At 42.1% G+C, this 17317-nt stretch overlaps 4 protein-coding genes across 4 annotated transcripts; 2 read left to right on the plus strand and 2 right to left on the minus strand.

Annotated features, from left to right (window-relative positions):
- Positions 1–4597: 4597 nt before the first annotated feature.
- On the minus strand, positions 4598–7470 carry N7537_008961 (uncharacterized protein; the record flags this gene model as incomplete). The annotated part of the gene is made up of 2 exons (XM_056900015.1): positions 4598–6131; positions 6191–7470. The coding sequence occupies 2 exons, from the start codon at positions 7468–7470 to the stop codon at positions 4598–4600; spliced, it is 2814 nt and encodes a 937-aa protein (XP_056748683.1).
- A 3487-nt stretch (positions 7471–10957) lies between these two features.
- Positions 10958–12041, minus strand: N7537_008962 (uncharacterized protein; the record flags this gene model as incomplete). The annotated part of the gene is made up of 2 exons (XM_056900016.1): positions 10958–11584; positions 11640–12041. The coding sequence occupies 2 exons, from the start codon at positions 12039–12041 to the stop codon at positions 10958–10960; spliced, it is 1029 nt and encodes a 342-aa protein (XP_056748684.1).
- Positions 12042–13075: 1034 nt separating this feature from the next.
- N7537_008963 (MDR family MFS transporter) lies at positions 13076–15082 on the plus strand (the record flags this gene model as incomplete). The annotated part of the gene is made up of 5 exons (XM_056900017.1): positions 13076–13361; positions 13431–13698; positions 13772–13929; positions 13988–14255; positions 14320–15082. The coding sequence occupies 5 exons, from the start codon at positions 13076–13078 to the stop codon at positions 15080–15082; spliced, it is 1743 nt and encodes a 580-aa protein (XP_056748685.1).
- A 1426-nt stretch (positions 15083–16508) lies between these two features.
- Positions 16509–17261, plus strand: N7537_008964 (uncharacterized protein; the record flags this gene model as incomplete). The annotated part of the gene is made up of 2 exons (XM_056900018.1): positions 16509–16523; positions 16692–17261. 2 exons carry the CDS (start codon positions 16509–16511, stop codon positions 17259–17261), a joined length of 585 nt encoding a protein of 194 aa, XP_056748686.1.
- Between the last annotated feature and the right edge of the window lie 56 nt (positions 17262–17317).

Genomic DNA, 17317 nt, shown 5'->3' on the forward strand with positions numbered 1-17317 from the left:
ACCCTAAACCCTAACCCTAAACCCTAAACCCTAAAAACCCTAAAACCCTAAACCCTAAGCCCTAAAACCCTAAAAAATACTCGTCGTACTCTTATATATACTTATACCTATCGAAGGTAATTCGTCCCGATTACTAATCGATATTTAGGTTATACTTCCTAAGCTATAGAATACCTAGAATAATATCGTAGTCTCCCGTTTCTAAGATATTAAACCGTATTAATTCTAGGTACCTATAGATAGATATAGGCAATATAATAGTTTCCTCGCTAACTCCTCCCGAAAGTACTTCTCTATCGAGTCCTACGACTAGTATTACGTATAGTAGAGGTTTAGTTATAACTTATCGATCTTCCTTAAACCTTAGGTTTATAAAGTTATTAGTAGCTCCCGAGTCGATAAGAGTCTATACTATTCCTATTAGTAGGTTTATATATAGTTTAATATATATTCCTAATAGTATTACCGCTAGATATATTATTAGTCGATCCTTATAATTATATATCTAGCGTTTATTATACTAAATTCCCTAGTATTCTTTCGTTTATTATAGCTTTTTTATCTACCGTAGTAATCTTAGTTCGATACCGTAATCTAACTTTACTAACCTATAAATAGTATATATTTCGTTATAGTATATAATACTAGCTATCTTATTATATCTTAGATATCGCGTATATCCTTTATATACGTAAGTAGAATTTTCGTAAGGGTATCCTACTAGGTCGTCGCCTTTCTTAATTACGTTAATAAGGTACTAGTCTAGTCTACTAGGCTATATCTTTCCTTCGAGATATCCTATAAGCTCTTTAGCTTCTTTATTATTATAATAGTTTATAGGGCTTTCTATTAGTATCTCTAGGATAGTTTAATCTATTCTAGGGAGCGTATCTAGCGTTCTTAGATTACTATTAGCTCTAGGGATCGGGTCCTATATCTCCGAGGGCCCTATATTATTAGTTATAAAATACTTAGGGTCCTAAGACTCTTTTATTCCTACGACTATAGTTTCTAGTCCTAATAGGTCTTATAACCGCTAACTAAGGTCCTCCCTAGCCGTAAGTCCTATTAGGTCCTAGATTAGTACCTAGGGTACGTACTATATCTACCCTTAACTTTCTACTATATCCTAATCGATTTCTAGATAATCGAGTTCTAGCTCGTCGGCTAACCCTTTAATATATAGGTTACCCGCTATTATCTCTTCTGGGTCTAGGCCTTAGTACCTACCTATAAGATCTTCTAAGAGTTCGTCTCTTAGGTCTATAGCGACTCGCCTTTTTTATCTAAGGCTATCGATAAGGGTCTCGACCTACCCTCTTAGATCGCCCTATTACTTATTAGGGTATATTTCCTTCTAGTATTCCTAACTAGCGCTTATTTCTTTAGCGTTAATATCTATACTAGTAGTAGCTTTTCCCTCTTAGGTCGCTTATAGTACTTCGCGTATCGCCTATATATATTACCGTTTCTTATATAGTTTCTTCTATTTATATTCCTTCGCGCGGTATCCTAGTTTCCTATAGGTAAAGTAAAGATTCTTCTATCGACGCTCGTCTTATTCTTTACGTATTATATTAAGGTCTATCGGTATTAGGCTATATAAGTTATATCTCGCTAGTTATAGCGTAGACTACCTAGGTCGCCTATCGTTCTAGCGATACTAGATAGGTAGTCGCTATCCGCCCGTTCTCTACTATCTTAGTTCGCGATATTACGTCTCGCGATTATAGATTCGATTATCGATTTTAACTATAACGCCGATAATCTTATCTAGCGTATCTAGTTAATTATCGTATATTAGTTCGTCCTTAATATATTCCTTTAGTCTATCTTCGAAGACTAAAACGAAGTAGTCTTTATCTTAACTTAAGTATAAGATAATTTATTAAAATTTAGCGGTATATATACTAATAGAGGTAGTTTATTATAGGCGTCGAAGGCGTCGTTTAGCCGTTCGTTTTGTATCGATATTACTAAACGTAAGTTTAATTCGTTCCTTAAACTTATTATAGCTATTAAATACTTTTTAGGTAAAGTCGCTCTAGACTTCTTAGTCGGTTTCTTCTTAAAACTCGCGTAGGAATAGTTCGAACTAATCGAAGGCTAGTCCTCGGAGGAAGGTCGATATATAGATAACCTTATCGGCTTCTATAGGTAGCTTAGATCGGTTAATTTGTTAGTTCGTATCTAGTTAAGTAAAGAACGATCGAAGCTTAGATTATATTCTATTAAAGAACTTAGGTTACGGAATCTTAACTATAAAGACCGGACGTTAGTTCTCTAGGGTTAAGATTTGCTCCTATAGTTACTAGATTATCTTAGCTATCTACTAAGGGCTAGATACGTTACTTCGTATAGAAGTACCGCTACTAGTAGTCGAATCGTTAACTATATTATCTTATCGTAACTCGAAACTTAATTCGAGACGGTCTTTAATATATTACGTATTAGCTAACTAGTTATAGTTAGGTTAGATAGGTTTAGGGCGTACTTACCTTAATACTCCTCGAATAGTCTAACGTTAATAATCGGTCTTAACTAAGCTAATACCGCGTAGGGCCTTATAGTAGCCTAAGTCCTTTTAAGCGATTAAGGAACTAATACTAGGTAGAGCGCCGAGTAAATCTATACCGGAGTATTAGTCTACTCGTAAGTATTATTAAGTTATAATTAAGTAAAGAGTCATAGTAATCTAAAAGGTAAATATAAGTAACAATATATAATTAAAGACGAAGAACTAAACTAGATATATAAATAAGTGTCCTTATATATCCCTAAGTTCTTCCTATATAGAATAGTAGATAGTAGAATAGTAGAATCGCCTTAGCGGATTCTACTAATCTACTTACTACCCTTCTACTACCTATATAATCACGTGATACTAAGTAGCGGTTATCTAGTACGTAGAGCAACCTATATATCGGAAATCCTCTGCGGGGTGGATCCGCTCAGGGCGGATCATGCTCTTGCTCAGTGAGCTTGCACGTGACCTACTGACAGATCTTGCTGGTTGGCTCTCGATGGCCCATTGGTGTGCCTAGTGGATCGCCACTGATTGGTGACGGATAGGTCCGTAACACCCGCCTTCTATCTATAAAACCCCCCGCTCTACTAAGGCATTTAGTTTAGGAAATATTTACTCTATATATAACATATAATAGTACTTGTTTGGTTCTATAGCTAGTAAGATTCAAGATAGGTTTTAACGGGACTATAAGGACTTACCAAAGTATCGACTAGAAAGGTCCTTAATATTGAAACGAAATATAGACCTAATATTAGGTTCTCTATTTAACTTTCTAGGAATATAGTCCTAGAAGCGACAATGGCTTCTACTGCTAGGATTAGCTTGCGATAGAATTACTCGTTTCTTATCGGTGAGCTCATCTTTAATGCACTTTCTTTCAAACGCGACTCGCTTGACTAGGTCCTATGTGATCCTCTCCCACTTACTGTCGTCTTCATCCGAGGGATCATCGAGGTAAGTTTCCTCCGGAGAGAGGTTGACCGGCCTTTTGTGAGAAGTCATGCTTTTTACGACCGACTTGACCTCAGGGGAATATAGAAATAAATAGGAGGAGTTGTGCTTATGAAGGAAGCAGGATTGTTTCTGTAAGAGGGGAGAGAAACACCCTTATAAAATTGAGGGCTGCTTTGTGTACTCTGTAAATAGTTCATATACCCAAGCTCATCCGAATCCCTCTTCGATCTGAGATACTACTAGTAGAGGGTGGGGCGTTACTTGCCCTCTGGCACTGGCAGCTCACAAGGAATCATTATCTGGGAATTTTTGGCCTCATAAGCACGCTGACGTGGATTTAGATCGAGCAAAATTTCCTTTTTCATTTCCTCCCAGAGTTCGACAGATGTGCGGAGAACATGGATACAGTACTTCCGGAAATCGGTGTCACCACTTTACACTCTTTCATTGTTTGTTGGACTCCAATGCCAAGAAGAATTAAACTATTTTCGGAATAGGTGAAATATGAGTTTCTGATCTGAGCCTTGTACTGTAAAATATAAAATCCATGTATTATACTAGCCGACGTTCATTACCTGTCATGGCGAGAGAGCTGCTACCTCAGTGCCCCACGTTCATATTCATGGTGGATGCACCCACAAAACCTTCGTTGGCCAGTAAACACTGCCACCAGTGAGTGGTACATCAACCATGCCTCCCATCCTAGCCAAATCTACACTTCGTGTTGATCAATGATACGATGAACAGCGGCGAAATAACTACCTCCCAAATGGCTGAAGCTGTTGACTACAACAAGCGCGCAATCATCAGGATCCGGTCTAACCTGCAGCTATTCGGTAGCATCAGACAGCTCCTATCATCAAAGCTGGACGCCCTCAAAACATCACGCTAACTATGCCAGAAGTCCCGTGAGACCTTCTACTCGAAAAGCCAAATTGTAGCTTTAAATTTTTCTTTATTCTGATTTGGTGGCTAAGAATCGGCTTTGGACTTGATAATGCAGCAGATGAAAAATATAAGTCAATTGCGCAACCAAGAATGTGGCATTTATACACATGCTCTCGAGGGCTGTACAAGATGCGATCTAAAAATGCGCTTTCTCGGTCTCCATTCTCAGAGTTGACTACTGGCACCGCGATCGAGCAGTATCTGCACCACCTTTTCATGTCCTCTAGAAAATGCAGCCTGGAGTGCGTTACCGTCAAATCCGCCCTCGGCGTTGACGTCAGCACCGCGATCGAGCAATATCTGCACCACCTTTTCGTGGCCTCCAGAAGATGCGGCCGGGAGTGCGCCGCCGTATGGTCCGTCCTCGGCGTTGACGTCAGCACCATGATCCAACAGTACTTGCACCACTTTTTCGTAGCCACCGGAAGACGCGGCCTCTAGTGCGCTACCAAATCTTCCGCCTTGGGAGTTGGCTTTGGCACCACAATCGAGCAGCATCTGCACCACATTTTCTTGGCCACCATGTGATGCGGCCTGGAGCGCACTACCGAATATTCCGCCCTTTATATTGACGTCGGCGCCGTGGTCGAGCAGCATCTGCACCACCTGTCCATGGCCGCCGTAACATGCGGCCGAGAGTGCACTGCCATATATTCCGCCTTTGAGGTTGACATTTGCACCGCAGTCGAGTAGTATTTGTATAATCTTCTCGTGGCCTTCAGAAGACGCGGCCTCGAGAGCACTGCCGTATGCTCCGCCCTTACCGTCAACGTTGGCATCGCGATCCAGCAGTATCTGCACACACTCTTGATGACCACCATAAGAGGCGGCCTGAAGTGGGCTCCCCAATCGTCCGCCTCTTTCATTCACCTTTTCGGATGATGTACCACCCACAGCAACTATTGTTATATAGTATAGGACGGAATCAAGACCTAATAAGGATGCGTAGTACACGGGCGAGGCAATATCGACTTTACGACGCTGCATGTCAACGCCCGCATTCCCAGGCGAATCCATATCAAATAGACGTACCCATGTCACGAAGGAGTTTCTCGCATCCTGGAATAACCGCAACACTAATCCTTCAACCCCGGACTTTTGCTCGCCAGAATTTGTAAAGTGATAATACCAATGCATGGCGGAAAAGCGAGCCAGCGGCATATGCTTCAATTTGGTTCCATCAAAATCGTCGCCGAATAGCATCGGCTCTAAGAGATAGACCAAACAGATCTGGGCAATCTCTGAGTTTCCGGGTCCTGGTCGAATTGCGAACCTTGCACCTTTTTGGTTGAGGATACGGCTGGATTGTAGGTACTCCTGCACAGAAAAATGCGCTATGCGACCAATGGAAGTCAGGCGTCCACTGTCATCTTCAATCACCAAGATCTCCACAAGTCCAAGACAAATGTCCACCAAATCATCCAGCTCATACAATCGGCCTTCACGATCAAGGTGTGGCGGATCACTGAGATCAACAGCATGTGCCTCAATCAGCTCATCCACAGTGAATGGCCTAGTAGAAAAACAAAGTAAAGTCAAAATCCGCCGCACGTCTTCAACGTACATTTCGTCGACATTGCACAGGAGTCGCTCGTATGTTTCGTCCAGGTCACGGGGTAGAGAGCGCAAGCATTCGTCGAGCTGGTTGCGATTTCGCACCCGTTTCAGGGCAGTGAACTGACATTCCACATATCGGAATCTGAAATATTTAGGATTAGAAAATACTATATTTTCTTGAGAGGCACGGACAAGGCTCACACGCCACCTGCCATTGTAGTCAACTTGGCTTGAATATCCCTGTGACGTGATTTCCATCTCTGTAGCTTTGGCTCATTGGCGAGTTGATAGGAGACAAAATTGACGATATCTTTGTCGATATCTGAGTTTTTCATCACAATGTTCTGATCCGGAGAAGGATTCAAAGACTGGCGAATATCAAGCTCATCACGGCTGGTCACAATAAGGTGAAGAACAGGCAAGGACCAATTCCGTATTGTTTGTAAAACCTTCAAAACACCTTCTCTTTCGCGGTCTCGGGGACTTTCATCGATGGCGTCAATCAATATGTAGCAGTCACTAAATCTGTAGAGAATACGTTTTATATAGGCCAGGAGGGCTTCCACGGGAGGAGTGCCAGACTTGTATGACATATACAGCTGTTCCAACTCCCTTTCCACGCCCTGTAGTTGGGCTGACAACTGCAACAACAATGCACGTAGCATACCTGATCCGCTCTGTTTTGACTTATCGTTGAAGGAAAAATAAAAAAAAGCGATTCCCACGCTGTGTCTATCCCGCGTCTCGCGGGATACGTGTTGAATCGCTGTTGAGCATAGGACTGACTTGCCACACCCGGCGAATCCATTAACCCAGAGGAAGGAATTGCGCTCGATTAGCCAATTAGCAAAATTATGGCTCTTGAGAAACCATAACCCTGTACTTGTATGACGCTTCGCGCATGAGGCGTTGTGATTCTCTGTCGCATCCGGGGCCATCAGCCAACCACGAATCGACGAGGAGAACTGAGTTGCATTTATCCTTCCAAGGAGTGAACTAAGCTCTTGTATCCCATCCTCAATAGAGGTGTTGCTTCTGAGTTGCAGCACTTCCAGCGCAAAAGATAAATGTTCACGTATCTCGCCAATGTCTTCTTCGAGCTTCTGTAAAGTGCTTTTTCGGAATGGATAGGCTACGCGACGCCGGGCAAGTTGAACCTGGCCCTGAAAACCCGTAGTTTGGCCCTTCTGGAATTTAAGGCATTCACCCTGAAGCTCCTTGATAATTTGATTACAGTTTTGAACTGCAGTGTTGACAGTTTGGTGTAGCTCTTGTTCGTCGGTTCGAGATCGGCGCTCTTGTATTGCGACATGCAGAGATCGGAAGATACTCAGAAGATCTTCAAGATTCCGCACAATATTGACTACATCAGTAGCTTGTTCCTTGACCGAAGAGTAAAATTCAGTTAAAGATTGGGTAACTTGGATTCCAAGAGAGAGCAATCCTGCAACTCCAGCAGCAATTGATAGTGGATCGGCCATAGTAACAAGTCCGTAGCACGTTACTGAGGGATGATAATGTAGGTAAGTTTAATGATCAGAACCTGCAATTGTTGCGATGTCAGAAGGCAACTTTTTGTGTCATTCGATGTGTGTAAACTACCTAAGCATCCGGAGTACCTACGAGGGGGCCTCCAAGGGAGAGCTCGAATACAGCGGTAAAAGCAGGCAGTGTACACAAGCCTTGTATTCTGCAAGTATTAAAGCTATTGTCGATCACAGTTTGTGTGGTCTGGTTGGTTCCAAGATAGCATTAAGATTGCCACTGGTACGGTGGAGTGGTGTGGGAATGATGAAAGCTCAATGATTGCGGGCGTTTAGTAATTAATAGTTGGCGTTTCTGTGGAAAATTCTGTTTACTTACCACAGGTCGCTCATACATCTATGAGACACAAGTATGTAATTTATCTTAGTAACTCTCTGTATTGGTGGTAAATGGGAAAATTGATACTCCGGTGAATATCCAAATTAGGAGTAAGTCTTCTTGGCACCAACTTAGACAAAAGAAAGTGACAGAGTGTAGGTGGTGACACCAATTTTCGGAAGTACTATAGCAGCTCGGACCTATATAGAGAACTACTGGCTTAGATTTGGTGCCTATGAAAGCTGGCATAAAAGTGGGTATGCTATAAAGGATGTTTTTCTACGTTGGTAGGATGAAATAATTCTTACATTAGACTTAGGGGGTGCCTAGGTATTAGGAAATTCACTTGATAGAGTAGAGTACGTTCCCTAGCTAATTATATATTTTATTTCTTTTTATTTATTAAAAAGATAAACGAATTAATTTCTTTTATTCTTTTTAAAATTAGATTTCTACAATAATCAATTATTTAATTACTAGCTATAAATCTTCGATTGTTTTACGTTACCGTACCTATTTAATAACCGTAAATAATAGGCCCTTTCTATTAACGGACCTAAGTTTTATAAGAGTCCCTACTATCTATATATTCTATATAAACGTCTCTACTCCTAAAGTACCTCTAGATATTAAAGCAACGCGTTTAATAGCTACTATTAAGGCTACTAGGTCTAAGAATATCGTTTCGAAAGGAAAGTCGATATAGTAAAAATAATACCGTTATAAAAGGAGTCTAATAAAAAAGGTATATAAATATAGTAGGATATATAGCGTAGAATTACGCGATTTATTTTATAACCTCGGTAGAAATACGGTATAATATCGTAACTATATATAGTATCTCTACTATAGTAGAACTTAACCTTAGTAGAATTACGTAATTTATTTTATAACCTTAATAAGGATATAGTATAATCTCGGAACCGTAGGTAGTATCTTAACTATAGTAGAACTTAACTTTAGTAGAGTTATACAATTTATTTTATAACCTCGGTAGAAGTACGTAATTTCTCTATAGTTACTTCGGTTAACGTACGCTTAATTTCTACTAAATATACTACTTAAGTAAAGTAACTTTACTTAATATTTATAATATAACTAAACTCTTTATCTTCCTATTTCTATCCCTCCTTATCTTTCTATTACTACTATATCTAAGCGGGAGCCTAGTATTTATATTAACTTTAATATAATAATACTTATCGAATATAATACCCCTATTTAGAGTTTATAGAAGAAGTATATTAAGATAACTACCTTTACTAATAGCCCTATTTATAAGAGCCTAAAGCACTTAATTATTCTAGAGGAAGTACCCTATCGGGTTTACTTTTAGAATAGCCTTATATAGGAACTTCTCTCTAAGTAGGCTATTATTATACTTAGCTCTTTAATTATTAAAGAGCGAAGCGGAGATTTACCTAAGCTATCTTTATACGCGGAGTCTATTATATTATATATATTTAATAATATATAAAATTTTTATAACCGACTAATATAAATTATTAAAGGTTTCCTAGTAACCTTATAGTTAATAATTCCTATTATAATAGGCTACCCCTAATATAATCCCTAAAGCTTAATACTATTAGCTTAGTAACCGGTAAGATAATAGATCCTTTTAGCTATCGTATCTTTATATTACGCTAAACTATCTACTATTCTCTTAAAGAGAATATCTCGCTAAAGTACTCGACTTTCCGGATTACTATTACCTTACCTAAGGTAGGCCGCTTTACTAGAGCCCTAATATCTCGCGTTAAGAAGTAGGTTTTTACTTCTAGTAAATTTATAGGCTTTTACCCGATTAAGGGTACTTAGGTTATATATATTATAGTAACGTACTATAGTTTCTTACCTAGCGGTAGACCTATATCTAACTCTACCGCTAAAACCTAGGCTAGAGCTACCCTATATTCTTAGAAATTATAGAAAAGGCTATAGATATAGGAAGACCGGAGTAATAGTTATAAACCTTCCCTAGCTATTCCTAGAGGGCGTTTCTACGATATAATCCCCCCTAATCTAGGCCCTAAGAGTACCCTTATTACTAAAGACCGACTATCCTAAATAAATACCCCTACCTAAGGTTTATTACCCGATCCCCCTACCTAAGAAATTAATAAGAGAAGGGGAAGTAAGTATATACGAGGTAACTAAATATATATACTTAAATAAAATTATTAGATAGCCTTAGGGACTTATATAATCTAGCTTTTACCTTTCTATCTATATTTTCTCCTTATATACTTTATTTATTTAGGCTAGGTAGATTATATAGGCTATATAGGCTATTTTATTATTTTGTTTATATACTATTTCTTTGCTTTCTTATACGTTATAGTTAATATACTATTATACTACTAATATTGATATTAAATATAGGTACTCTAAAACGACCCCTTTAGTCTATTATAGAGAGAGAAGGGGATAGGGCTAAGACTAAAAAATCAAAGAAGAAGTACGTTAAGAAGCGTAAGTCAAAGGGAGGGATCTCCGATAAGGAATCAAATTAAAATAGAGGATTAAACGTTAACTAGACAGAGAGACTATAAAGCTTTATATATAATAAATAACGGAAACCGAAATTGGAAAATATAGAGGATTGAGCGACAACTAGACAGAGAAAGTATAAATTTTTAAACGCGAACTAGATAGACGGAATATAAAGCTTTATTTATAATAAATAGAGCAATTCGAAATCCGACATTCGACTACAGGCGCGCGCGATGCGCGCGCCCTTACGACTTGTTGTACTGTACTTTTGATACATTGTATTTTTGCGTAACATATGTTTATAGTCCTTTGGGAATCCCACCCCAAAATCTCCCGCGACATCGTGACTATCACGGAGAAACACATATTGTTCTTTGTCGGTACGTCCTACGAAATTTTCAATTTGATGGTTTTCAATTTTTACAGAGTTTAATCTTACTATTGTGGTTCGCATACAACAAACATTGGTCCCTTATTTCTGCCACTTATGATGACACGAAACCCCGTATAGCCCCCAGTGAAAAAAAAAAGAAAACCGTCGGAGAGATAAAAACTGAATGGATTCGGACTGAAGCATTCGATCATGTCCATGTTGGTGAATCGTAGCAGCTACTCAACTCCTACCCACGACTTGCTGAGCTTCCACAACTTTGTTTCCTTTACCTCATGAAATGCCCAACTGCCGTATCCATATTCAAGTGCATCCCCACCAGAAGGAGTCGGATGAGCTACCATAGATGCTCCTTCCAAGTAAAATCCGCCTTTCCCTTCTAGTTCGCTCGACACAGAGCCATAGATAGTCGTTGCGCAAGCCTGTCCGAGACTAGATAAATACGCTAGGGCGCGCTTGTCCTGCATCACTGCTTTCATTTCTTCCTCGGAGTGTTTCTGGAGGTTAGGGCTGATGAAGGCTCCTGGATGTACACTATAGCCATGAAGACCTTGAGCTCCGAATAAGCGCTCGATTTGGGTAGTCATATATATATTGGCCGTCTTACTAGATCCATAAGCAAGCCAACCATTATAGTTTCCTTCAAAGTTAACATTGTCCAGATCAATAGGACTATAACGGTGGCCGGCCGAGGAAACGCTGACAACACGGGAATGGAACGTAGGCGTCGAGGTTTCCAGCAAAGTATCTTTCAGGAGATAGAAGAGGAGAAAATGAGAGAGGTGGTTTGTTCCGAACTGTAGCTCAAAGCCATCTTTCGTACGGGCTTCCGGGGTTTTCATCACCTATAACCATAAAAGTCAGCTAGTACTATTATAGAGTTGGGTTGTAACTACTTACCGCCGCATTGTTGATGATGATATTGAGCTTAGAGCTTTGTTTAAGAAACTCCTGAGCACATGCCCGAACGCTCGAAAGATCTGTCTGGTCCATAAAAAGAACCTTGACACGCCCAGTGTCGAGTAGCTCGCCCAAAGCCTCCTTAGCCTTTTCAAGGTTTCGGGCTGTGCCAAAGATGGTCGCTCCGGTAGATGCCAAGACGCGCACAGTCTCAACACCAATTCCAGATGAAACGCCGGTAATCAGAACAACCTTACTGCCCCATTGGTCAACCAGACCTTCATCTTGGATGATTTGATTTCCCGTCACACGCGAGTCGCCTGGGCCGTTGAGAACTTCCCACCGATTTCGGTCGGCATACCGGCCGGAGAGCTGAAAGGGGACTGAGGAAACCATCGACATGTCGGTGAAAATAGTAATGATCAAGGTTCGAATAAACGATTGAAGCTCTTATCTCAACAAGTTCGGTGCAACTTTGAACACTATCTTAGGACAACGGTGGACGTGTGCTTTAAGGATGGTGAGAACAAAGAAACACCGAGTCATGTGGGCATCACTAAATCAGATGGAGCTTAGTCCACCTCCACTCTTGGTTTCCCAATTAGGGAATGGACGCAATTCAATAAGGAGACATGCATGATGTGCTGGCGCTAAAAATTACCTGACATTCCGATTCGCCGGTAGAAAATATCGCTCCTCGATGTGATCGGTATTCACCAAATGTGGGTTCAGTAGAATCCGTAGGTCTCGCAATAGCACTGATTAGAAATTGGATATCTACTCATGGTTATTTGCAGCTGGCAATATAATTGTCGAAGGTCCGAGAACGAATTACATCGCTGGACTTATAGTTGTTATTATCCGGTGTCTAAGTGAGACTCGGGGAGTTTCCGGATTGGCAAACGATTGGAAACCGTGTCCGCACGCAAGGTTCATCCTTCGTAGTCTTACATGCATGTAAAGTACCTCAGCCTGCTAGGTGCGTCTTCTACTACTGTAGATAGGACGTATTTGATCTATATATATATATATATATACGTAAGCGACAAGGTTTCTTCGTCGGTTCAGACTCAGGACTTATTGGCATCCTTTTTTTTTTTTTTTTTTTTCCGTACTCGAAGCATGACAATTCCTAACGCCAGAATGAGTAAAAACACATATATACAGCTTAGGGGGTGAAACCAAAAGATAGCAGATCAGGGGAGAACAAATGCGGCGCTGAAACAAGGGACCTGGAGAGTGTGGAGCCTTTCGTATATCAATACCTACTTAGGTATGAGCTTGTATGAGCTTGGCTAACATTGAACCCTGCAGATGGAAGGCGACACGTCATGTGGCGTCCAATCGGTCTATAAGTTTGCTAGCCGCCCCATCAGAAGGCCCCAACAAACAAAAGTTGGAGCCATCTCTCCATCTCTCTACCCATCCAATCAAGGATGCCCCCTTCCTCACCATCGCCCCAACCCCTTATGGGTCCTGAAACGAGTCCACCCATCAACGATCGAACTCGCGATCAAAGCATGGCAGCGGGGCCCTACAGATCTCCAGATGGGCCTGAGTGCAACGATAGCAGGAAAGATCAGGATCCAGCCGATTACCCTGTAATCAATAACATCGACCGAGCTCAAGAGCAAACCTTTCTTACAGGCAGCAGGCTCCATCTCGTGTCGACTGCCTTTGGCATAGCCAATATTATGGTCGCCTTAGATAGCAGTATTCTTGGTAGGTGGAAGCATGCCTCACCTCATCCACCTCCAAGGCCCAGGGCGTGAGACTCATGTTTTCCTTTAGCGACCGCGCTACCCACCATAAGTTCCACTTTAGGATCCACCAATGATATTGGATGGTATGGCAGTAGCTATCTGCTCGCTCAAATGGCGTCGCAGCCAATTTGGGGAAAGATCTACACTTGCTTTGAACCCAAGCGGACCTATCTTTTATCCTTGGTGATATTCGCGGTGGGTTCGATACTTTGTGCAGTATCTCCCATATCGGCTTGCCTCATCTTAGGCCGCTCTGTTACTGGCCTTGGAGCCTCTGGGCTGCTGGCAGGAAGTCTGTGAGTACATTGTGTCACCATATCACGTTGCCCACTCCAGCCTTGTTTCGATTGGGATCTAACATATTACCAGTTCTATCTTTGGCCAGGTTGTGCCACTAAGGCAACGGCCCCAGGGTATGGCATTGATGGTCAGCATTAGCAACATTGCCTCGATGATGGGAAGTACCATTGGAGGTATCATCACCGATTCTGTTCTGACTTGGCGGTTCTGTTTTTGGATTAACATCCGTAAGCATGCCCAGAGGCATCCATATACTGATATCCAAGCCACTAACTTGTGAATAAGCCCTTGTGATTGGCTGCGCTGTGGTTGTAGCGTTAGTCTTGAAACGCAAGCCACATCCTGATCAAAAGCTTCCTCTGAGTGACAAGCTACAGAGAATTGATTTGTTCAGCTTTGTGCTGCTATCATCGAGCTTAAGCTGCCTGTTCCTGGCCTTTGAATGGGGAGGTCTATCAGTCTCCTGGTCAAACCAGAAAGCATGGGGTTGTTTACTAGGCTTTGCCCTTCTAGGTATTGTCTTGGTTGTTGTACAGGCGTATAAAGGTGACAAGTCAGTGTAGCCCCCATATTACACTGAGTGGATCGTAAAAATCTGACAAGCAAATTTCCATCAGAGCCGTGATCAATTTGAAGTTCATGCGCCAACGTACCATAGTGGTGTGCTATCTATTCTCGTTTTTCTACGGTCTGGCTATCTCTACACATCAATGGTTACTACCGACATATCTGCAGGGTATCCACTATACCTCAGCCGCCCTTTCCGGTGTAATATGCTTAGCATTCTCCGTTCCAATGACCATCTTCGGTTTATCCACGGGCTTTTTCACCACGCGATTTGGTTACTATGTTCCATTCATGTGGGTTGGGTCTGTGCTGTACGTCGTGGGAAGTGTACTACTGTTCCGACTGGATGCAGATAGTAGCCCTGGTCATTACGTGGGTTACCAGATCCTAGCTGGTGCAGGCTGCGGAATGGCTATCCAAGTTACCTTTATCGCTGTACAAGTCGTCGTGTCGCCTCATGATATGGCCCATGCTTGCAACATGGAGGTGCTTTTCCGCCAACTTGGGAGCTCTATTGCTATTAGTTTGGCCGAGAATATTTTCTTGTCCAGCGTAAACTCGCCCCTTGCGAAAATTGTGCCTGGGGAAAGTTCATCTATTCTAACTACCGGGATCCGTGCATTCGTGCAGATCGCAAAAAACCTTCCCGCACACAAGCAGATGGAGGTAAAAACCCTCCTAGATTACGGTATTTCGCAGGCTTTTATTCTACCTCTCGTGGCGACTTCAGCTGCGGCAATCGCCAGCTGGGCAATGGACTGGAGAAAGATCGAGGAGGACAGGGAGGCCCCTGTTCTCATGGAAATGGGTTGAGTGCCTTAGCTGACACTGGATTCTATCTTATATTGCTATATTCAAGTCCAAGAGTGAATTACTGTCGCCGTTAAATTGTCTCAACTGTGCTGTATGTGGCGATTAACGATGAATCTTCAATTTGGATTGGTGGTTGCCTGAACGCGCACCGGGGGTTATGTGGGATGAATGCATCACTGAAACAGAACGGGTAATTTAAATTGAGTACAGATATTAAACTTTTGCACTCATTCATCTTTTCGTTACGTTCTCAAACAGTATTTCTATAAACCTTGAAAGCGTTTCTGTGGCTAAAGGCGCTAATTGAACTTGTAGTTTTACGTCTTGGAACACATGCGTCCAGAATCGCTTTAGCTACATGGAAGAAGGCTTTACTCATTGGCTAGTTTCAGGCCTATCTCCCTAATCTGTCAAGTGTACCTATATTTCGGCGCCGGGGTGTTCGGGGTTGCCCGTGGACCTATACGTTTGGAGTCAACGTGAATCTCATCCTTCTCCGACCCCATAGGCAGCCCAAGTGGGGGCTCAAAACTCTTGTTCATACCCAATTGTGGTGTGATGGTAAGCCTTGCATATCAACCAATGCACGTGGCTGATAGGGCCGCAGCAAGTGAGAACCTTTGAAAGTGGACGTACTTTGTAATCATTTTGTATGTTACACTGCAGGCCTCGCTTATCTGTTAATTACGGGGCCAGATTTATAAGTCCATTTCGATGGTATCCGGCTTCAATCCACGTCATGGCGTTGCAAGGATAATACAAGGGATATCCATGATGTATGATCCATGCTCAAAGATGGGGCAATGAAATTCGTGAAATTCTCATTTTTCTTTTCAGGGCATACTACGGATAGGTATCCACCTAATTCCTTGAGTTTGGGTTTTCATTTTCATTGATTTTCTCAGGCCAACTCATATTGACATTCATTCTGTGGCCCATTATATAGTCCCAGCGAAGATTCAAGTCTCAGGATGATAAAGTCCACGGAGTTTCTCATACGACGGCAATCGGGGAAGTTGCATAGATTACTGCGGGTTCCAGCCACGCGGCACTTTGAAACTTGCGTCCCAGGCTCAACGTCAGGGTCCCACAAGCCAGTCTATCGGACGTGGAAGAACTTGCCCTTCTTCAGGACCCATTCAATCTACCAACCAAGGTTCCACAACCATTTGCTACGCGGCATATAAAGATCGTCACTTTGGATACCCTTTACTGTCCAGCTTCGAAGTTCGAGCTTCCTTACCCTTACACCTCCGAGCTACAATCATACCTAAGCACTGCACAAGATGAGATAGCTAGTCGTATTCAGGACGCCGATATTGATATATGCACGGGTGTCCGTATGTCAAAAGAAGTGTTGGGCGAATCTGTGTCTCCAAGGCTTAAAGTGATCGCGGTAGTCGTATCAGGAACCGACCATATCAACATGGACATGTGCAAGGTACGTGGGATTCATGTGGCTAACTCGCCGACTTGCAATTCCATTGCAGTTGCAGAGCATGCTATTGGTTTTTACTTCTCCGTCAGATGCTCTATTGTTATGTCAAATAGACTGGTGAGATCTGGATCATGGGGTAAACATGGAAGGCATACAACAGCTATTCTCAAGTCATTGAGAGATCCAGAAGGCAAAGCTCCAAGGATATGCTCTGAGGAGGTTGTCGTCATTATCTGGTACGGTGAAGTTGGACAGCAAATAGCTATTAGAGCTCAATTATTGGGGATGAAAGTCCTGGTGTCGGGGAGAAAGGGAGCACCAAACAACGCACATGCCGCACGCGTCCCATTCGAGACTGTTCTGCGCAACTCTTCTGTTGTTTTCGTGACCTTCCCACGCGTCCGCGAAACAATGAAACTGATCTCCCATACCGAGTTTGGTCTCGTGCCTCGTCACGCAATTCTAATCAATATCTCACGAGGAGGAATAGTTGACGAGGGGGCTTTAATAATGGCTTTGAAGGCGAGGCAGATTGCAGGGGCCGCGACTGATGTCTTCCTGCATGAACCCGCCAGCCTGGAAAATAGTGTGCTACTATGTACTGGAACTGAAGATTTGAATTTGGTAGTCACACCTCATTCTGCGTGGTTCACAAAAAACACTCGTCTAAATTTCATGGCATGCCTCCAGAAGAACATTGTCAGCTGGGTGGAGCGTAAACCATGCAACTTGGTTGTCTAAAGAAAGGCTTATCCTCCGTTGTTTCTTGTTAAAATTGACCTCTCTAATAATTTCGC

The sequence above is a fragment of the Penicillium hordei genome, assembly GCF_028827395.1.
Source record: "Penicillium hordei strain IBT 12815 chromosome Unknown utg000005l_segment0_segment0, whole genome shotgun sequence".
NCBI lineage: Eukaryota > Fungi > Ascomycota > Eurotiomycetes > Eurotiales > Aspergillaceae > Penicillium > Penicillium hordei.